The following is a 21,975-nucleotide window of genomic DNA, read 5'->3' as shown; positions in this document are numbered from 1 at the left end:
GTGGTGGCGCACGCCTTTAATCCAAACACTTGGAAGGCAGAGGCAGGCAGATCTCCTGAGTTTGAAGCCCGCCTGGTTTACAGAGTAAGTTCCAGAATTGGCTCCATAGTTACTGAGAAATGTGTCTTGAAAAACCAAAACAAAATTTAGTTATTACGAAGTTAGTTCCAGGGGTTGAACTCAGGTCTCCATCTCACCAGCCCTGGTTTTTGTTTTTAGATAAAATCAGTAGGCCTTAATTTTTGTTAAAGGTTTATTTTATTTTTGTGTGTGGTGTTTTCCTGGGGAGCTGCCAACCCTTTTTGAGACAAAATCACATAATATTGAGATGAATTGATTCAGATAGATGGGCTGGTTGGCAAGCCCCAGGGGCTCGTCTTGATTTTGCTTTCCTGGTGCTGGGATTACAAACTCCAGCCAGTTTTTTTGTTTTTGTTTTTGTTTTGCTTTGCTTTTTCGAGACAGGGTTTCTCTGTGGTTTTGGAGCCTGTCCTGGAACTAGCTCTTGTAGATCAGGCTGGTCTCGAACTCACAGAGATCTGCCTGCCTCTTCCTCCCAAGTGCTGGGATTAAAGGCGTGCGCCACCACCGCCCGGCTTTCTGGCCAGTTTTTAATGTGGGTTTTGGAGAGCAGACTGGGATTAAAGGTGTGGGCTACCACCACCTAGCCAGACGCAGTTTGTTTATTTCTTTGTTTTGGGTAGAAGTTTCAAGACCGGGAGAGTTTCTCTGTGTGGCCTTGGCTGTCCTCGAACTTGCTCGGTAGATCAGGCCGGCCTTGACCTCAGAGATCCAGCTGCCTCTGCCTCCCAAGTGCTGAGATTAAAGGCGTGTAGCACCACCAACCGGCAAATCTTCCTATTTTTAAAAATTTATTTATTTTAATATTTATTTATTTATTATGGATACAATATTCTGTCTGCATGTATGTCTGCCGGCCAGAAGAGGACACCAGACCTCATCACAGATGGTTGTGAGCCACCATGTGGTTGCTGGGAATCAAACTCGGGTCCTTTGGAAGAGCAGGCAATGCTCTTAACCACTGAGCCATCTCTCCAGCCCCTAAAAATTTATTTTTAAATAGTTATTTTGTATGAGTGTTTTGCTTGCATGTTAAGACTCTGTACTACATGCATGCCTGGTGCCAGAGGCCAAAAGACAGTTGCCATATGGGTGATGAGAGTTGAACCCAGGTCCTCTTGAAGAGCAGCCAGTGTTCTAACCAGTGAATCACTGTGCCACTCGCGGCCCTAGCCATGAGAATTCTGGGTATTGCAGACATGCACCTGTACACTAGGCTTTTGGGATCGCTTCTTCCATTATTCCAAAGTTTTCATGATTGCCTTTTCCTAGGAGCGACTGGTTTTTTGTAAACAGCGAATGTAAAATTGCATCTTTAGTTAGAATGCCGCAGTTCTTTTGGTGCAACATTCAGTCTCTTTTGTTAATAGGCCTATCAAAGATCAAATCTACAGCATTTTCAGAGGCTACATAATTTGTAGTGTACCGTATATTAAGGCGGAACTGCATTTAAATTGAACATTCTCAGCTCCCAGCCCGCACTTCGCTTAGCACTCACGCGCTCAATAAATGCTTGCGCAAAGTATGAATGAACTAAAGAACCGCCAGAGCCTCTGAGGGGGTCGGCCTGGGAGTTCCAAAGTTCGGGAGGGGACACGAGGGCGGGCAGTGAGCATCACGTGACGGGGCGGAGCAAATCCCATGTGCTTCCCCAGCGCCAGCGCAGCTCCGCCCTCTGCGCCGGTCACGTGGGGCGCCGGCTGCGCCTGCGGAGAAGCGGTGGCCGCCGAGCGGGATCCGTGCGGGGAGCCGGAAATGGTTGTGGACTACGTCTGTGCGGCTGCGTGGGGCTCGGCCGCGCGGACTGAAGGAGACTGAAGGTAAAGCCGCCATGTCCGGGCCCGACCCGGCCCCCCACCCCTCCCCCCGCATCCGCCGCCATCCAGGCCGGGGCCCGCCACCCTGCGCCGCCGCCCCGGCGCCCCGGCCCCGCGCCCGCGCCCAGGCCCTACTCGCCAGGCCGATCCCCGGCCCACGTGTGCCGGGCCGGGCCCGGGTGGGGGTGGGGAGCAGGGCCCGGCCGGCCCGGGCGGGGAGGGCGCTGGGGCGGCGACGCGACAGCCACCTCCGCTGGGCCGGGGCCGCGGCCCGGCGCAGGCTCCGCGGCGCAGACCCGCCGCCCCCTCCCCCCTGCGGGGCCCGGGCGGCCGCCGGGAAGTGACACGTTGTTCTTTGGCACTGGCCGCGTTGCGCAGGGCAGGGAGGCGGCGGCGGGCAGGGAGGAGCCCCCAGCCCCGCCCGGCGGCCGACCCTCGCCTGCCCCGAGCCGGCTCCGCTGCCGTCGCCGCCCGCCCTGCTGGTGCGGCCAGACTCGCGCCCTTCCTGGCTTGTGTTCCCGGGCGGTCTCAGGCCTCCGGCCCCGTGCGAGTGCCCCGCGGCAGGCTCCGAACCCGGTGTCCCCGGGTGGGGGGTGGGGACACCACGGCCGAAGCAGCCGGCTTCATTTGTGATCCGGGAGCCTGGTGCCAGCGAGACCTGGAATTTCCGGTCTGGTTGGTCTTGGGCCCCGTGGAGCCAGGTTGATACCCCTCACCTCCCAACCCCAGGCCTTCGGATGCCCAGAACCTGTAGGCCGCACTGTGGACTTATTCTTAACCGAGGGGGTGAGTGAGGGGGCTGTTTGAGCAGGCAAGGGTGGGGTCGGGCGTGTTGGTGGGGTCCGTAGTCTGGATTATTTCTGTTTCTGCATTCCCTTGGCACCTCCCTTGATCTGTGTTGGTTTTAGCTCTTGAAACAACCTCCCCCCCAGCCCATTTCTCGTAAGATTGGGTCCCTTCCCCATTCCGAGCTCTGCTGTTTCCAACAGGTGCTGGGGGGACCCTGATGTGGCACCAAATGAAATGAACAAAGCTCCTCAGCCCACAGGCCCCCCACCCGCCAGGTCCCCTGGACTCCCACAGGTAATCAAGGCGAAATGAGGACTCTGGTGGGGTGGAGGTCATGCAGTGCTCAGTTTTCCCACCCCCATCTGTGTCAGGGCAAAGTGCAGCTGCCTGCTGCCAAATTGAGATAGGGCCCCTGGCTGTCCCTGGGGCTGTCACAGGGAGGGAACATGTGGACTGCTGAGGCTGTTGCTGCAGGTCTGCTCCCCTTGTTTCAGCAGCTTGGGTTTCGGCCCCACCCAGGCTTCCCCTCTTGCTGAACTCTGGTCTCTCCCCTTCAGCCAGCGTTTCCCCCGGGGCAGACTGCACCGGTGGTGTTTAGCACGCCACAAGCGACACAAATGAACACGCCTTCTCAGCCCCGCCAGGTGAGGGGCTGTGGATAGAGTAGGCCGCTGGGTGGGAACTGGGAGAGTCTGCTGCTGGTTTGGGTCTAGGATGGAAACTATGGAGGTTGTGTGCTTGCCTCCAGTTTCCTGACAGTTGCTCTGTGTTCTTTCGGGCCGTGTTAGTTACTTACGCTGAAGTTTGTAGTCTGTGAGAGTGGTAGGCATTACGGGGTCTTTGCGCCTTTGAGAATTGGGGTCAGTGCTGTGGGCCTTGCTACCAGCTCTATTACACTAGGAGGTTGCCATTACCCTGTTCCTCTTTGCTTTCTCTTTGAACTGTGACGAGATAAACATTCCAGCTGTGCTTTCATTTTTTTCTGTTCTCCAAGTTCTTCCTAAGTGAAAGGATTCTTTTCCTACCTCCTCCACTCCCCCTAAGTCCCCTCAAACCTTGGGGGTAATTGTCGTCTTTCCTGTCCCCATGTGCTCTCAGGGAGGATTCAGGTCTCTGCAGGTAATACCTCTTTTCTAATCCTGAGCCACCTCTTGGTGTCACCCCATCCTCCACCTTAGTCCATAGCTAGACACAGATGGGATATTCAGGGTGGGGCCTTGTTTGCTGTTTAGGTCTTCAGTTCAGATCCTGCATGTTCGAGGTTAACTGTTGGAAGAGCAAGTATCCCAGAACTGGAAGATGGTTGCATGTAGCAGTTAGTCTCTGTACTTGAGGTGGACTAGTGCATGTTGGGGAGTATGTTGCCCTCAAGGGCTGTACTCAGGCATGATGCATCTTGATGTTAGGAAGACTCTGGAGGGATAGTATGTATAGAGGTGACGGAGTGTGCATGGTAGTGAGAGCAGAGGATACAAAGTATTCATCTAAGTTTGGAGGCAAGTGTTAGTACAAGAGGCCACTTAGCCATCAGTTGATCCTGTGGGTTTTGGAAGGATTGATTGGTCTCTGTGCTCTGAAGCCTACAGTGCTCTTTAAGGCTGTATAGACATTGTGGAGTGCTGGTTTTGCTGTTCGCTCCCTCCCTTTCTTGATTCCTACTGCTCTCCTTCTTCCCAATAGCACTTCTACCCTAGCCGGGCCCAGCCCCCGAGCAGTGCAGCCTCCCGAGTACAGAGTGCAGCCCCTGCCCGTCCTGGCCCAGCTACCCATGTCTACCCTGCTGGATCCCAAGTAATGATGATCCCTTCCCAGATCTCCTATTCAGCCTCCCAAGGAGCCTACTATATCCCTGGACAGGTGAGGCTGGGGGCTGGAAGCCAGGCTACCTTGAGCTTAATCCTCCTCCTCTCCTCCCTGGCTTTCTAGATCCATTTCTCTTACAGAGGTGGGATTGCTAGTCATTGCCCAAGCTTGGCTTTCCCTACTTCATAATCTGATGTGGTGTTCATAGCTTTCCTCATCTTCTTTTCCCTCCTTTCTCCCCAACCCCCATCAGGGGCGTTCCACATATGTTGTCCCAACACAGCAGTACCCTGTGCAGCCAGGAGCCCCAGGCTTCTATCCGGGTGCAAGCCCTACCGAGTTTGGGACCTACGGTAAGCAGGGGAAGGAGTCAGTGGTGAGAGCGCGCCCTAGGGCGTTTCTAAGGTGGTCTGCTTTCTAAGACTTTTCCTACGCCTGCTGTTGGTTTTTAAATGATAGAATTGATATATGATAAGGATTAGTGCCTAATAATTTAATTCATTGGTAAGGGAGGCTTTGCTCCTTTGCTAAGAGAGTTGGACTCTTCTCCACTTCTAGAAACACGTGATCAAAGCTAGGTGTGGTGACACACGCCTTTAATCCCAGCCAGCAATCAGAAGGTTGAGGCAGGAGGAGCTCTTCATTTGAAGACAGCCTGGTCTACACAGTGAGTTCCAGGACAGCCAGAGCCACATGTTAATAGCCTGACTTTAAAAAACAAAAAAAACAAACACAGGATGAGGATCTTCAAGATGACTCTGGCTAAAAGATTTGCCCCCAAGCCTGATAGCATTGATCACTGAGTTTGGTCACTGGAACCTGGTGGGTCAGAGAGAACTGACTCCCACAAATTGTCTTCTCCCCTCCCCTCGTAACCCATGGTACTCGGGCATGCATATGCTAAAAACGAATATGACTTCAAAAAGAAAGGGCTGGAGACACAGAACTCAGTGGCTAAGAGTAACTGCTCTTGCAGAGGCCTCAAATTCTATAGCAGCTCCCATTTCAGGCAGCTCACACCGTCTATCACTTCCAAAGCCTGAGGATCCAACATCTCTGGCCACTTTGGGTACCTGCAGATGTATAAATACCCCCACACAGACACATAATTAAAAATAAACTGAAAGAAATACAGGCTCCGACTTGAAAGCCAAGTTAGACTTTTTCTGGTTGGTTTCTTTCATAGTTGGGAGACAATAACATGGGTTTGAGTGATTTTTCATAGTTATCTTTCATATATGTTCAATGAAAGGATTGTTCTGATCTGTATGGCAATGGGTTTTGTTTTTGAGACAGGGTCTTAAATGATGTAGTTATGGCTTTTCTTGGAACTTGCTCTGTAGACCAGGCTAGCCTCAAACTTGCAATGATTCCCCCTGCCTCTGGTTGTTGGAATTACAAGTCTGTGCCACCATGCTAACTTAGATCAGTATCTGAAAATTTTTCCCATTGGGAAGATGTTAAGTATGTGCGTTTAATACATTTATAGTTGTAGATATGTGTATGTATGTGTGATTTTAAGCATAACCACCGTTGGTGCTTTCAGAAGTAGTAAGTGGGAATTGGGATGAGTTACAAGTGTACCCCTCGTTGGAGACAATTGGGTTAGAAAATTTTACTTTTCTTGGGCCCAGTGTTACTTTTTGTTACATTACTTCTTGCAAAGGGCTAAATTAGGAATTGGAGTCAGCTTGAGTGGAATGATTTGGAAACCCTTTTTATTCCCTGCCAAACAGCTGATTGTCTCAAGTTGAGAGTGTCTATGTATGTTGCTGGGGTGGGGTACATAAGAGTGCCTTGTGGGGTAAAACAGGTACCTCGTAGCATAGAGAAGAAGGAGTTCTGTCTACAAGGTGTGTGTGTGTCGCTGTGAGGAATTCTTGTAAATGCAGTTCAAACTGGTTCCCCTGCTTTGACAGACACCTAATTCCCTAGGGAGGCGGGCAGGGAAGGGCAAGGGGCCGGCTGTGTATGATGAGACGTTCTGCAGTGGGAGGTGTTCAAGCAGTATTAGTATATGTTTGGGTCCTGATGCTGTCACAAATCTTTTTTTCTGTCCTCCTTCCCTCAAGCTGGTGCCTATTATCCGGCCCAAGGTGTGCAGCAGTTTCCTGCTAGTGTGGCTCCTGCCCCAGTTCTGATGAACCAGCCGCCCCAGATTGCCCCTAAGAGGGAGCGGAAAACTGTGAGTAGCAGTGAGGGGTTCTGGGACATCTGGGGACGGACTCCTGGGATGGTGTACTCATGAGTGCAGAACTTGATAGACTTTCATCTGAGCTTAAGCAGAGGTCAGGGTCTGTGGAGTACAAAGGTTCCTTGTAAGGTGATTGCAGTGTAGAAGGTGCTCATGGGAGGACTAAGTGAGCAGCAGGGAAATTTCCCAGAGACTTGTACTCTAGTAGGCTCATAAGACCTGTGATTGGTTTGGGGTTGCTGGTGGTTAGCTTTGGAAATGGTTTGTTTTGTGCTCTTCACCCCCTAGTCCTGGAAGCTCTGGAGGCCTACGCCTCTGCTCAGTCCTCAAGCCCTGGGCATGGTGCCCAGAATAGGGTGCCAGGGCTGGGGAAGCCGCTGAGTCACCCTGGCTCCACCCACTGCATCTGGGCCCTACCCCTAGAGATCAGGCCGACCAGCCACAAGTGAGCTAGCTGGATGCTAGATGGGGGTCTTGAGCTCCAGGGTGTGCAGCCATTGACTTAGGGATGCCGGTGGGTAGAGGGGAGGGAGGGAGGGAGGGGCATTGTGATGTACAGGGCTGTTCTGTGAGGTCAAGAGTCTTAGGGGTGGGGACTAGGGCAGCGACTACAAGAGCAGCCGGATGGGTTGACAGTAGAACTCATGGGGTTTCTGGCACCCACCCACCTGCTTCCCAGTAGGGGTGGGAGGTTGGCCCAGAGTCTTAGGAGTGGGACAGGGTGGAGAGGTGGGCTCCTTCTGCTTCCCACTCATCCTGTAGCTTTTTTTCCCCAGATTCGAATTCGAGACCCAAACCAAGGGGGGAAGGATATCACAGAAGAGATCATGTCTGGGGCCCGCACTGCCTCCACGCCTACTCCTCCCCAGGTACTGTCAGCTGTTGGAGTGATAGATAACCTTGGCCTGGACAGCTCTTCTGTCCTGGATTCCCAAGTCACTTGATCTTTTCCTTCACCTAAGGGGTTTATTTCCCTGCTTTCTGGATTTCTACGCAGAGCTAAAGTAGAAATGACTCTAGTAAAGAAGGGTGGGGAACTCCTCAGTGCACACTTTTAACACTTGTGTCCTGCAGACGGGAGGCGGTCTGGAGCCTCAGCCTAATGGGGAGTCGCCTCAGGTTGCTGTCATTATCCGGCCAGGTAAGGAAGGCAGTTGCACGGCTTTTATGGGAGGTGAAGTATGCGTATTAAACTTGAGGGAGGTGGAGTGGTGTGAGCTGAGTACCAGAGAAGGATGACTTAGGTTTCATGTAGTGGGTTTGAAGTTAGACTGTTTTGGAAGAAATGGGAAAACAGCCTTAGTGGGAGAAGACTGGGATGTAGGATGAGAATGTTAAATTGAAGTAACCTTAGCTAAGAGGAAGAAAACAGTGAAGAACTTGCTGTCATGAATTCTTGTTCGTTTTGTGTAGATGACCGGTCACAGGGAGCAGCTATTGGGGGGCGACCAGGACTACCTGGCCCAGAGCACAGCCCTGGCACAGAATCTCAGCCTTCATCACCTTCTCCAACCCCATCACCACCCCCAATTTTGGAGCCGGGGTCTGAGTCTAATCTTGGAGTCCTCTCCATTCCTGGGGACACTATGACAACGGGGATGATACAAATGTCTGTAGAAGAATCGACCCCCATCTCTTGTGAAACTGGGGAGCCATATTGCCTCTCTCCAGAACCCACTCTTGCTGAACCCATACTGGAAGTAGAAGTGACGCTCAGCAAACCCATTCCAGAATCCGAGTTCTCTTCCAGTCCTCTCCCGGTTTCCACGTCCCTGGCACCTCACAGGGCAGAAACTCATGAGCCCAATGGCATGGTCCCATCTGAGGATCTGGAACCAGAGGTGGAGTCAAGCACAGAGCCAGCTTCTCCCCCTCTTTTAGTTTGTGCTTCTGAATCACCTGTGCCCATTGCTCCAACTGCCCAGCCTGAGGAACTGCTCAATGGAGCCCCCTCACCACCACCAGCTGTGGACCTAAGCCCAGTCAGTGAGCCAGAGGAACAGGTCAAGGAGGTTTCATCCATGGCACCAGCCACCACTCTCTCTGCCTCTCCACCTGTGGCTCCTTTGGATACATCTCCTGCTCAGGAGGAAGAAGTAGAGGAAGAAGAGGAGGGCGGGGAAGCTGAGAGTGAGAAGGCAGCCGAGGAACTCCCCCTCGACAGCACTCCTGTCCCAGCCCAGTTGTCTCATAATTTAGAGGTGGCAGCAGCCACCCAAGGTAAGATACAGCTAGATGATTGGTGTTGTCCATTTTGGGGGTGTTCTCTTCGTTGGTCTCCCATTTGGCACCTCTTCTGTTTTGTTTTGAGATGGTATTTATGTAGCTTTTGGCTCTCTGGGAACTTGATACACAGAATAGGCTAACCTCAGACTCGAGTTCTGCCTGCCTCTGCCTCCCAAGTGCTGGAATTAAAAGGCATGTACCACCTTTGTGTGCATAGCCTCCCACAAATGGGCTCCCATTTTTGGACTTGTGATAAACCCCAAGAAGTAAGTTTTGAGACAAGGTCTTATGTAGCCCGGGCTGGCCATGAACTCCTGATACTTATGTCTCTGTCTCCAAGTTCTGAATTACAGAACTGGGCCATGATGCGTGGCTTACAGTTAAGATTCAGAGCCTAAAGTGGGAGTGATAGAGAGGGAATGCTGTGTGTGGCTGGTTTTATTTTTTTGTCTTTTTCCTCCGTGTGTTAGGGATACTATTAACTCATTCACAGCTTGGTCCTTCTCTTTCTCCTCCTTTTCTTTTAGTGGCAGTATCTGTGCCAAAGAGGAGGCGGAAAATTAAAGAGCTAAATAAGAAGGAGGCTGTGGGTGACCTTCTAGATGCCTTCAAGGAGGTAAGGAAACAGGTAGTTGAGGGAAAATGGCACAGTTGGGAGTGGTGACCATGTGACTGAACCTGGGCCTTCTTCTATGATTGAAGGTGGACCCAGCAGTACCAGAGGTAGAGAATCAGCCTCCTACAAGCGTCAACCCAAGCCCAGAGTCTGAGGGCAGCACTGTGCCCCCACAGCCTGAGGAAGCAGATGAAACCTGGGACTCTAAGGAAGACAAAATTCATAATGCTGAGAACATCCAGCCTGGGGAGCAGAAGTATGAGTACAAATCAGGTGTGTTTAAGGAAGAGTTGAGTGGTTGAGAAATGGGTAGCCCTGTAACAGAACATAGCAGTGTGATTGCATCCTGTCGTGCAGATCAGTGGAAGCCTCTGAACCTTGAAGAAAAGAAGCGTTATGACAGGGAATTCCTGCTCGGCTTTCAATTCATCTTTGCCAGTATGCAGAAACCAGAAGGATTGCCCCATATCACTGATGTAGTGCTCGACAAGGTTGGTGTTTTGAGGAATGTTGGTTTGACCTGGGAGTGCCTGAAGCCTCCAAAGAGAAGTTGGTAACCCTAACCCGTTCCTAAGACATACATCTTCTCTGCAGGCCAATAAAACACCACTTCGGCAGCTGGACCCCTCCAGGCTACCTGGCATAAACTGTGGCCCAGATTTCACTCCACCTTTTGCCAACCTTGGCCGACCAACCCTCAATAACCGTGGGCCCCCAAGGGGTGGGCCAGGTGGGGAGCTGCCACGAGGGCCGGTGAGTGGGGCTGGCTGAGGGGCGGATGTGTAACAGGGTGGGATCTTGTGTGCCTCAGCCTGCGAGTCTTGAGGCTATGTGGTAATGGGGTCACATACTATACTTGCTATTCTTTATTTTTCTTTATTTTCATTTGTCCTCATCCCTTGTCTAGCAGGCTGGCTTGGGACCCAGGCGCTCTCAGCAGGGTCCACGAAAGGAAACACGCAAGATCATTTCCTCAGTCATAATGACTGAAGACATAAAACTGAACAAAGCAGAGAAGGCTTGGAAACCCAGTAGCAAACGGACAGCAGCTGATAAGGATCGAGGGGAAGAGGATGCTGATGGAAGCAAAACCCAGGTACTGGCACATCTTGCCTTTGGTCTCCATTCCTGCTTCTCAAGATCTGCTTTCTGAGCCACTTTACTGTGTCCACCATGCTGATTATCAGTGTCTGGACTCAGTTCCTACCATTGCGTCTGTCTAAGCAGCCAGTGTTTACTTTGAGTACTAAACTAGATCCTGTCGTCTTCCCTGACAGGACCTGTTCCGCAGGGTGCGCTCCATCCTGAATAAGCTGACACCCCAGATGTTCCAGCAGCTGATGAAGCAGGTGACACAGCTGGCCATTGACACCGAGGAACGCCTCAAAGGAGTTATTGACCTCATCTTTGAGAAAGCCATTTCAGAGCCCAACTTCTCTGTGGCTTATGCCAATATGTGCCGCTGCCTCATGGCGGTTAGTTTCCGCTATTCAACATTTATTTTATGTCCCTTAGTGTATATAGTTACATGTTTGCTCCAGTGCACGTTTGGCAGTAGGGATAACTTTGTGGAGTCAGTTCTCTTCTAACTTTATGTGGATTTCTGGAAATTAAACTCAGATTGCCAAACTTGCATGGCAGGCTTCTTCACACACTGAGCCATCTTGCTCGTCTAGTTTTTTACATCTTATGTAGTTTCCTACATCTTCCTGGGGATCCTGGAGTCCAGCTTTCCTTGGTTCCCCCTTGTCTGTTATACAGCATCCAAGAAAACTTGAAAGGCGTGTACTGATTTTAGTGTGATACTATCTTTGGCCAACAGCTGAAAGTGCCCACTACAGAAAAGCCAACAGTGACTGTGAATTTTCGAAAACTGTTGTTAAATCGATGCCAGAAGGAATTTGAGAAAGACAAAGATGATGATGAAGTTTTTGAAAAAAAGCAAAAAGAGATGGATGAAGCTGCTACGGTGAGAAAGTGTATTGCCAATTCTACTCTGTGGTCACCACCCTCACCCACCAGTCAGCTTGGCTGTAGAGCTCTGGGGATAGTAGTATTAAGATTCTTGAGGACTCTCTTTGACCTTAGGACATGAGTGTTTAATAATAGCCTGGCTATCTAGATAAAAAGAGAAAAGGGGGTTTTAGCCAAGTAACTGTTTTGTTCTTAGCTTTTTTGTTTGTTTTTGTTGCTAGAGACAGGGTTTCTTTGTGTAACAGCCCTAGCTGTTCTGGAACTAGCTCTTGTAGATCAGGCTGGCCTCAAACTCCCAGAGATCTGCCTGCCTCTATCTTCTGAGTGCTGGAATTAAAGGCATGCTCACTACCACCCGGCCTTAGCTTTATTTTTATATGTATGTTTTGTCAGCATGTATGTATTATGTGTACATTGTACATGTCTGGTGCCAGAAAGGGGCACTGGATTCCTTGGAACTGGAGTATAGATGGTTGTAAGCTACCACATGGGTATTGGGAACTGAATCCAGGTCTTCTGCAAGAATGGCAAGTATTCTTAACCACTGACCCATCTCTACAGCCCCATGGTTATCATTTTGACATAATCTTTGTCCTATGACTGACAGGCAGAAGAACGGGGACGCCTGAAAGAAGAACTAGAAGAAGCCCGGGACATAGCTCGGCGGCGCTCTTTAGGGAATATCAAGTTCATTGGAGAGTTATTCAAGCTGAAGATGTTAACAGAAGCAATAATGCATGATTGTGTGGTCAAACTACTTAAGAACCATGATGAAGAGTCCCTGGAATGCCTCTGTCGCCTCCTCACCACTATTGGCAAAGACCTGGACTTTGCAAAAGCCAAGGTAGAGGTCCTGGGATGTGGGGAATGGGTGAAATATACGGGCCTGCTGACAACATACAAGGCTGAGGGGTCTGGGCTGCTTAGCCAATGCCAGAGGTGAGGTATGAGAGATAATTGACTTGATCCTTTGCTTCCTAGCCTCGAATGGATCAGTATTTCAACCAAATGGAAAAAATCATTAAAGAAAAGAAGACTTCATCTCGTATCCGTTTCATGCTGCAGGATGTACTAGATCTGCGGCAGGTGTGTCTCTTCCCCACTTTATCTGCTGTTTGAGTTCCTGACACTGCCTTGTCTGATCCCTGCCAACCCAAAATAACTGCTGGTTTTGTTTGGTTTTCAAAGAGCAATTGGGTTCCACGCCGAGGGGATCAGGGGCCCAAGACTATTGATCAGATCCACAAGGAAGCTGAGATGGAAGAGCACCGAGAACATATCAAAGTGCAGCAGCTCATGGCCAAGGGCGGCGACAAGCGTCGGGGTGGCCCTCCAGGCCCGCCCATCAGTGAGTTTGAGGCTAGGGCTAAGAGGAGACAGTGAACCTCCTGGAGGGTATGAGGGTAACATGCTTTCCACTGATGACTTCTGTTAGTGCCACGTGTCTGGGCCACTGAGTCCACATGATGGGATTGAGGATCTGAGGAAGAAAGGCTGAGGTGGCACAAGAAGGAAGTTGTTAGGACTTGTTATCCCAACATCCCCCCCTCCTTTTTTCTTTTTTTGTCTCAGGCCGTGGCCTTCCACTTGTGGATGATGGTGGCTGGAATACAGTCCCCATTAGCAAAGGCAGCCGCCCCATTGACACCTCCCGGCTCACCAAGATCACAAAGGTAGGGTTGTATTCTGGAGTGGGTGAGGTGGAGGGTGAGGAGAGAGGAACTGCCATTAGTCCCCCCAGTTAGGGTGCTGACAGCTGAACTTTTCCTCCTAGACTCTAGATTGCTAGAGACAAGTTAGACGAAGTGCGCCAGCTATAGTGTTTGTTCACGTCGGTCCTAGCAAACTGACAGGACACCAGATCAAGCCAAGAACAGGCTTTACACTTTAAATTTATTTATTTATTTATTTTGGTTTTTCGGGACAGGGTTTCTCTGTGGTTTTGGAGCCTCTACTGGAACTAGCTCTGTAGACCAGGCTGGTCTCGAACTCACAGAGATCCGCCTGCCTCTGCCTCCCGAGTGCTGGGATTAAAGGCGTGCGCCACCACCGCCCAGCCAGGCTTTACACTTTTAAGTGACTGAAAAGAAATCAAAGGGTGCTGTTTTCTGATCTATGAATTATGTGGAATTATGTGGAGTTCCGCTGTCTATGAAGAACTACTGGGATAGGACAACAGTTACTCCTTTATGTGTTCTCTTGAGTTGGATCACTTGTTACCTTGTGGCTGTGTGAGGTGGTGTTGGCTAAGGGCTTAAGCTAGGTCAGAAGTCTATAAATCTACTGTCTTTCCTTCTGCAGCCTGGTTCCATTGATTCTAACAACCAACTCTTTGCACCAGGAGGGCGACTGAGTTGGGGCAAGGGCAGCAGTGGGGGCTCAGGAGCCAAGCCCTCAGACACAGGTATGGAAAGCCACTGTAGGAAACTGGGTAATTGCTATTCTCAGCTCCCTTAAGGTATAGTCTTCCCTCCACAGGAAACTCAGAATAAGTAAGTAGGGAATGAATACAGGAGGAATATACATAATGCCAGAGAATGAATTACTTCCTGTCAACTTTGCGACCAAGAGTCCTCAATGATAGAGGGGGTGCATAAAGTAGGAGAGTGAATGAGGCATGGAGCACTCTTGGAACTATAGCTCTGGGAAGGAAGAAGTGGGTTAATGCAGCTTTCTGTCTCTATAGCATCAGAAGCCACTCGTCCAGCTACTAGTACCTTGAATCGCTTTTCTGCTCTTCAACAAGCATTACCTACAGAGAACACAGATAACAGGCGTGTTGTACAGAGGTGAGAATTTTAGGGGGTGGGGTTGTTCTCACAGAATATTGTGATTGGGTTTTGGTTGTCAAAGCATAGAGATTTCTCTTACTTGTATTGCTTAGACATGTCCTTGTTGCCAAGAATACCACCTAGCAGCTGCCCTACAAGTGCTTGAGCAAGTATAGGTGAGAAACAATGTATCTCTTCTTCCAGGAGTAGCTTAAGCCGAGAAAGAGGTGAGAAAGCTGGGGACCGGGGAGACCGACTAGAGCGGAGTGAACGGGGAGGTGACCGTGGGGACCGACCTGATCGTGCCAGAACACCAACCACCAAGCGAAGTTTTAGCAAGGAAGTGGAGGAGCGGAGTAGAGAGCGACCTTCCCAGCCTGAGGGACTGCGCAAGGCAGCTAGCCTCACAGAGGATCGTGGTCGGGATCCTGGTAAGGAAAGGAAGGCTGGCAGAGGAACAGAGGAGAGGCTGATGTGGCTCTAGACTGTTAAGATGAGTAATTGAAAGGTTCTCCTCCCCTTGCCCCCATAGTGAAGCGGGAAGCCAATCTCCCACCAATGAGCCCTCCAAAGGCTGCACTCTCAGAGGATGAGGTGGAGAAGAAATCCAAGGCCATCATTGAGGAATATCTCCATCTCAATGACATGAAGGTTGGCACTGAGAAGGGGAGCTGTGCTGACTGGCATGGTTTGTAAAGGTTGGGCCAGGGAGTGATACTTTTCTCGGTGTGCTCTGCCCTCCACAGGAGGCAGTACAGTGTGTCCAGGAGCTGGCGTCACCCTCCTTGCTCTTCATCTTTGTGCGGCATGGCATTGAGTCCACACTGGAGCGTAGCACCATTGCTCGTGAGCACATGGGGCGGCTGCTGCACCAGCTGCTCTGCTCAGGGCACCTCTCTACTGCCCAGTACTATCAAGGGTAAATGATTTATTTCTGTGGACCTTCCGTTTTCACATATCCACCAATTTCTTTATGGAGTTCATGGAACTTTGCATTGAGTATATAGGCCGACCATTCCAATTAGCTTTGTAAGGGGTGATGGTGGCTTTAGCTTGAGATTGTCATGTCTGGAAAATGTTTCTGGAGGGCCTCCACATTTGATACTTGTCATGCTACATTTCCCTGGAAGGCCCATCTCCCCAAATGCCCTGACTTTTCATTCCCTTTTCAGGCTGTATGAAACACTAGAATTGGCCGAGGACATGGAAATTGATATCCCTCATGTATGGCTTTACCTGGCAGAATTGATAACACCCATTCTCCAGGAAGATGGGGTACCCATGGGAGAGCTCTTCAGGTAAGCCCTCCCTCATTTACAATGGAGTGAGACAACTTGAATGCTGTGTTTGGAGAGGGATGAAGTAATGTCGAGGGCTATGGAGACTATCAGGATTGATTTCTCTTGCAGGGAAATTACGAAGCCTCTGAGGCCCATAGGCAAAGCTACTTCTTTGTTGCTGGAGATCCTGGGTCTCTTATGCAAGAGCATGGTGAGTTTGGCCTTTCAAAGGGGAATGTATTCATGACTTAAGTGGCTTTGGCTGCTTTGGAGTTTCTTGGTCCTTTGACCTTGGGTACTTGAAAAGTTTATTTAAGTGCCAGGCAGTGGTGGCGCATGCCTTTAATCCCAGCAGTCAGGTGGCAGAGGCAGAGGAGGAGTTCAAGGCCAGCCTGGTCTGCAAGAGCTAGTTCCCGGCCAGGCTCTAAAACTTGTCTTGGGGGGGGGGAAAGTTTAAGGTAGTTTCTGTCATTCATGAATTCTGCCTGGGCTGAAGGAAGATTGATAAGGAAAGATCCTAGACCTGTGTGGTTAATTCATTTATTTAGTCATTTGATCACTGTTCTTTTGAACATTCACTAAATACTGAGCTCCCGGGGTTATAACAGTTAAAGAGTATGAACCTGGTAGAAAAAAGCAGGAAATGGCAGTTTCAGCAACTTGAGTGAAATGTGAAATAATAGGAAAAAATGGTGTCTCAGTGCCATGGAGTTACAGGATATTTATTTGGCAGCTGTTACAATAAAAGGCCTTCTTTGAAGAACATGGAAGTTAATGGAAGTAGCTGGGTGGTGGTGGCGCACGCCTTTAATCCCAGCACTCAGGAGGCAGAGGCAGGCAGATCTCTGAGTTCAAGGCCGGCCTGGTCTACAAGAGCTAGTTCCAGGACAGGAACCAAAAGCTATGGAGAAACCCTGTCTCGAAAAACAAAGTTAATGGAAGTGATTAGAATGTAAAAGTCTTGAAAGGCAAGTTGGGGGTGATGCTCATGATGGTAAGAAGTTGGGGTATGGCCGGGCGATGGTAGCGCACACCTTTAATCCCAGCACTTGGGAGGCAGAGGCTGGCGGATCTCTGTGAGTTCGAGACCAGCCTGGTCTACAGAGCTAGTTCCAGGACAGGCTCCAAAGCCACAGAGAAACCCTGTCTCGAAAAACCAAAAAGAGAAGAAGAAGTTGGGGTGTGTAGTTTGAAGAGTTTGAAAGGGACTCAAGGGGACTTTTTGGTAGGTGTGAGGGTGTTATTGCTGCTAAGATTTTCTGAACTCAGGAAACCCTTAGGCACATCTGTTAGTTCCTAGTTCTTTTTTTGGTTGGTTTTTTTATTTTTTTTATTTTAACAGGTGTATCTGTGGCTGTCCTGGTGTGGCACTACCTCCTAACGGTTTTTTGTTTTGTTTTGTTTTGTTTTGTTTTTTTCTTCTTTGAAACCACCATGTGGGTGCTGGGACCCAAACAAGTTCTTAACTGCTAAGCCATCTCTCCAGGTCTAACAAACAATAATAAATACTTTAAAACAAAAAAAAAAAATTAAAAGCTGCTTGGGAATATAGGTGATATATAAGGCATATACCAGGGTAAGACATAGATTTGCTTGTTTACCTTTTGAGATCTAGTGATTTTTATTTAAGATTTATTAATTATATATTCCGTGTTCTGCCTGCATGTATCCCTGCAGGCCAGAAGAGGGCACCAAATCTCATTACAGATGGTTGTGAGCACATGTGGTTGTTGGGACTTGAACTCAGGACCTTTGGAAGAACAGGCAAAGCTCTTAACCACTGAGCCATCTCTCCAGCCCCTAGTGATTTCTTTAAGAGTCCTACTAATGAATTTTTTTTACTAGAGACTTTTTCCCTCTCATGTCACACCACTGTGGTGGTGGGTGAGTTCCTATTGCTTGGGATATGTTTTTGATTTAGACATGGAAGGGTAGTCCCCGTGTGGTACATTTAGATGACTGTTGAGGACTGTTGAGTCCTCAGAGGTAGAAACCACGGGTAGAGGTAGATATTGAGATGCTGAATTGCTCTTTTGTTTTTCAGGGTCCCAAAAAGGTGGGGATGCTGTGGCGAGAGGCTGGTCTGAGCTGGAGGGAATTTCTAGCAGAAGGCCAAGACATTAATTCATTTGTGACTGAACAGGTTTGAGACTAGTTTGTTCTGCATTTGGGGCTAGCTTTTCGCATCTTTTCCTCCTCTTTACTCTGTAATCTTGCTTGACCTTGGTTGTTGGTTATTTGCTTTTAGAAGGTGGAATATACCTTGGGAGAAGAGTCTGAAGCTCCTGGCCAGAGGGCACTTGCCTTTGAGGAGCTGCGTAGGCAGCTGGAGAAGCTGCTGAAGGAGGGCAGCAGTAACCAGCGGGTGTTTGACTGGATAGAGGTATATTTCTCCTGGAAAACGGGAAGTAGAGAGGTAGTTTTTAAGATGGGATGTTTTGGGAGGTGACAGGAGTGGGTACTTGGAGGCATAATTTAGAACTTAGGAGCCTTTGTTTTTTTGCACAGGCCAACCTGAATGAGCAGCAGATAGCATCCAATACATTAGTTCGAGCCCTCATGACGGCTGTCTGTCATTCTGCAATTATCTGTAAGGAGCGACGGAGAGGCAAATAGAGGGAGAGGGGTTTTGATCTTGGCCTTCTGGGGCTAAGCCTGGTGAAGTCTGCAGTATTACATTTATCCTTGTCTTTCCCTGTAGTTGAGACTCCTCTCCGAGTGGATGTCACAGTGTTGAAACTGCGAGCGAGACTGCTGCAGAAATACTTGTGTGATGAGCAGAAGGAGCTACAAGCACTCTACGCCCTCCAGGCCCTTGTAGTGACCTTAGAACAGCCTGCCAGTAAGAGCCAGGCTGCAGGGATGGGTGGGGCAAGGGGACTGCCAGATAGAAGAGGGTGGTCACGGAAGGTACTCAACCTAAGAAAGGTGGGTAAAGAACAAAATGACCCTACCCAATGCATGTTTTCTTGCCTGCAAATTGAATGAGTTAATCTAAGCCTTGAGGTTTGATATCCTGTCTTGACCTACAGGTGACAGCAGCACAGAGGTGATTAACAGTATCTTTCAGACATGGTGTGCCACTGTGTCTGGCACAGATCTGAAATGCTTGGCTTACCTTGCCTTCTTACCGCATAGCCTTTGTGGGTTTCTGTCCTTTTTCCACACTGGAAGACTGAGGTTTATAAATTCAGCACGTGGGTATGTTCAGGTGTTTAGGTAACTCGTGAGGAAATAGAGCATAGTTCTGTGCTGGCCTCGAGTCAGTGTGTTAGAAGATTAGTCTGAGAGGTGATGGGTCGGAATTGTTTGACTGACAGTGAGCAGGCAGGCCCTGAGTTGGAATAAAAGAACTGCTGAAGGAAGAGTAGTTGGGACAGAGGGACTGGAGGCAGGGCAGGTATGTCAGGCCATGGAAGTAGTGGCAGGGGCTTTGCTTTGAGTGAAATAAGGCTTTTTGTAGGATTGTAAACAAAGGATTAGCTGAGCATGATGCCACACCCTGTGGTCCTCACACCAGAGGCCCGCCTTTGCTGATTAGGTCATTTCAGAGAATTCCCACCCTAACACTCTGGCTTTCTGGAGACAAAAAGGTAGGTCTGTGAGTGCAAGACAGTCAGGGCTACAAACAAAACACCAAAACAGCACTTGAAGCATAAGTATCTTTAAAATATCGTCAGTTAGTTGTTTAATTCCACTTTACAGTGGGAGAGGATTAAGGTTTTTTTGTTTAGAAAGGAGCTGCTGAGGATAATGGGATTGCCTCAAGAGGAACAAGAACACTCGGGAAATGAAGACACACAGGGCAGAGCCGTGTGAGCAAAGGAAAAAATTTGGTATAGGGAAGTGTTTGAAAATGATGAATGCTACAGAGTTTGGTAGGAGCCTATCTAAAAATTTGGACTATAGGATAGTGGAAAGATCGCTAGATAGCTTTTGTTGTTGTTTGGTTTTTTGAAACGGTTTCTCTGTAGCTTTGGAGTCTGTCCTGGAACTATTGACCAGGCTGGACTCAAAATCAGAGATCTGCCTGCCTCTGCCTCCAAAGTGCGGGGACTGAAAGGCATGCCCCACCACCACCCAGCGAAAGATAACTTTTATGTTTAAATTAGACAAAGTAGATGAGCAATTGCATAGGTCCTCAGATTGTACACGGGCTGTAGAGCACAAATGTGGAAATGAGTGAAGGGTTAGCTGTGCCACGGCAGGTGGGATGGTCAGAGGAATAAGTGAAGGGTTAGCTGTGCACAGCAGGTGGAATGGTCAGAGGAATAAGTGAAGGGTTAGCTGTGCACAGCAGGTGGGATGGTCAGAGGAATAAGTGAAGGGTTAGCTGTGCACAGCAGGTGGGATGGTCAGAGGAATAAGTGAAGGGTTAGCTGTGCACAGCAGGTGGGATGGTCAGAGGAATAAGTGAAGGGTTAGCTGTGCCACGGCAGGTGGGATGGTCAGAGGAATAAGTGAAGGGTTAGCTGTGCCACGGCAGGTGGGATGGTCAGAGGAATAAGTGAAGGGTTAGCTGTGCCACGGCAGGTGGGATGGTCAGAGGAATAAGTGAAGGGTTAGCTGTGCACAGCAGGTGGGATGGTCAGAGGAATAAGTGAAGGGTTAGCTGTGCCACGGCAGGTGGGATGGTCAGAGGAATAAGTGAAGGGTTAGCTGTGCACAGCAGGTGGAATGGTCAGAGGAATAAGTGAAGGGTTAGCTGTGCACAGCAGGTGGGATGGTCAGAGGAATAAGTGAAGGGTTAGCTGTGCACAGCAGGTGGGATGGTCAGAGGAATAAGTGAAGGGTTAGCTGTGCCACGGCAGGTGGGATGGTCAGAGGAATGGCCTAGCTTCTCATAGCTGGTAAGCCATTACTGATGTCATGGTGCTGGACATGGGGTCCTTGTGCTTTGTTCAGTTGCTGTAGTGTGCACAGTGGCAAGGAAGGTGTTCTTGATGGCCAGAGACGAGGCTCAGGCAGTACCTGTGAACTCTGACAGTGAGCACTCCCTAGAGGCCAGAACAAGGTCATGGGTGTTTGTGAGGGTTGGACGCAGATCTTAAGTCATCTGGACTGGCCTCAGACTAGTGACGTAGTTTAGGCTTGCCTTAGCATTTGAACCTCTCTTGCCTCTGTATCCCAAGTAATGAGCAGTTGTGGACCCCATACCTTACATTTTTCCTTTCTTTTCTCTCCTTGGACTCTACATTTGGTGTTAGCCAAAAAGTGGAGAATTGATTATTCTTTCCCTTTCCTTTTTCTCTCTTGAGATATGGTCTTACTGTAGAATTAGCTGGTTTAGAACAATCTATACTAGCCTAAAACGCAAAAATCTGCTTGCCTCTGCCTCCTGAGTTTTGGGACTAAAGACATGCGCCACCACACCTGGCCTCATTTTTTCCCGTTTTCAGGCAGTTTTGCTAAGCTACTAGAACTGGCCCTGAACTTTTGATCCTTGGATCTTTCTGCCTCAGCCTTTTTTGGGGTTACATGCCTTTGTTGTTTTGTTTTCCCCCACTCCCCTTCCTTTCTCCCCTCTTACATGCCTGTTCCTAAGGATTGCTGCTGGCCAAGTAACTCATTCTTATTCTGGTAGCCTCTTTATGTCATGAAATTAGCATTCTGTCAGGCCTAGTCACTCTGGATACCAGGATGGTAGGTCAGGGCTTAGTTTTACAGTGTCTCTTTGGGAGGGATCTCTGGGTACAGACTAGTCACCTAATTGATGTCTTTGTGGCTTGCAGACCTGCTTCGAATGTTCTTTGATGCTCTGTATGATGAGGACGTGGTGAAGGAAGACGCTTTCTACAGCTGGGAGAGCAGCAAGGATCCTGCTGAGCAGCAGGGCAAGGGTGTGGCCCTTAAGTCTGTCACAGCCTTCTTCAATTGGCTTCGTGAGGCTGAGGAGGAGGAGTCTGATCACAACTGATGGCGGGTGGGGCCGGGGACTTGGAGCCATGGACACGTGGATGGCCCAGCCAGCCAGCCGCCTGGACTGCAGGGGGGCGGCGGCAGCAGTGGCGGCAGTGGCAGTGGGTGCCTGTAGTGCGATGTGTCTGAGCTAATAAAGTGACTGATGAGGCAGGATGGCTTGGGGCTGCCTGGGGCCCCCCTCCAGGATGCTGCCAAGTGTCCCTCTCCTCCCCCCGGGGCACAGAGATATATATAAAGTCTTGAAATTTGGTGTGTCTTTCCAGGGGGGGAGGGGCACTACCGCCTGCCTCTAGGGTCCTTTTTTATTTTCTGAAATCACTCTTGGGACTGCCGTCCTCGCTGCTGGGGGCATATGCCCCAGCCCCTGCACCACCCCTGCTGCTGCCTGGGCAGGGGAAAGGGGGGGCACGGTGCCTGTAATTATTAAACATGAATTCAATTAATTTCACTGCCTCTTTACTGATCTGCCCCCTTGGAGGAGTATGGAAAGATGGACATCGTT

At 49.6% G+C, this 21,975-nt stretch overlaps 1 protein-coding gene and 1 non-coding gene across 22 annotated transcripts; both read left to right on the top strand.

Moving 5' to 3' along the window:
* Nucleotides 1-1,751: 1,751 nt before the first annotated feature.
* Nucleotides 1,752-21,916, top strand: Eif4g1 (eukaryotic translation initiation factor 4 gamma 1). Of its 21 annotated transcripts, none has more exons than XM_075968351.1 (34): nt 1,752-1,901; nt 2,628-2,684; nt 2,888-2,981; nt 3,245-3,331; nt 3,786-3,806; nt 4,368-4,544; nt 4,744-4,843; nt 6,563-6,675; nt 7,461-7,553; nt 7,759-7,825; nt 8,098-8,904; nt 9,438-9,526; nt 9,613-9,799; nt 9,884-10,017; nt 10,121-10,279; nt 10,437-10,622; nt 10,804-11,001; nt 11,349-11,495; nt 12,108-12,344; nt 12,482-12,586; nt 12,689-12,848; nt 13,073-13,173; nt 13,802-13,904; nt 14,187-14,289; nt 14,476-14,702; nt 14,804-14,922; nt 15,018-15,190; nt 15,444-15,569; nt 15,681-15,762; nt 17,596-17,694; nt 17,800-17,934; nt 18,060-18,141; nt 18,253-18,393; nt 21,284-21,916. In XM_075968351.1, the coding sequence occupies exons 3-34, from the start codon at nt 2,922-2,924 to the stop codon at nt 21,466-21,468; spliced, it is 4,803 nt and encodes a 1,600-aa protein (XP_075824466.1). In that variant the 5' UTR covers nt 1,752-1,901; nt 2,628-2,684; nt 2,888-2,921; the 3' UTR covers nt 21,469-21,916. The 21 variants fall into 21 exon arrangements, with proteins under 21 accessions (XP_075824466.1, XP_075824409.1, XP_075824440.1 ...); XM_075968294.1 differs by having other exon boundaries at nt 14,780-14,922; XM_075968325.1 differs by having other exon boundaries at nt 10,434-10,622.
* Nucleotides 12,914-12,988, top strand: LOC142842845 (small nucleolar RNA SNORD66). The gene has a single exon (XR_012909502.1). It is a non-coding gene; the product is annotated as a small nucleolar RNA SNORD66 (small nucleolar RNA).
* Nucleotides 21,917-21,975: the final 59 nt, after the last annotated feature.

This window comes from Microtus pennsylvanicus, chromosome 1, assembly GCF_037038515.1.
Source record: "Microtus pennsylvanicus isolate mMicPen1 chromosome 1, mMicPen1.hap1, whole genome shotgun sequence".
NCBI lineage: Eukaryota > Metazoa > Chordata > Mammalia > Rodentia > Cricetidae > Microtus > Microtus pennsylvanicus.
Note: the sequence above shows the minus strand (reverse complement) of the source record. Positions and strands in the feature narration are given on the sequence as shown.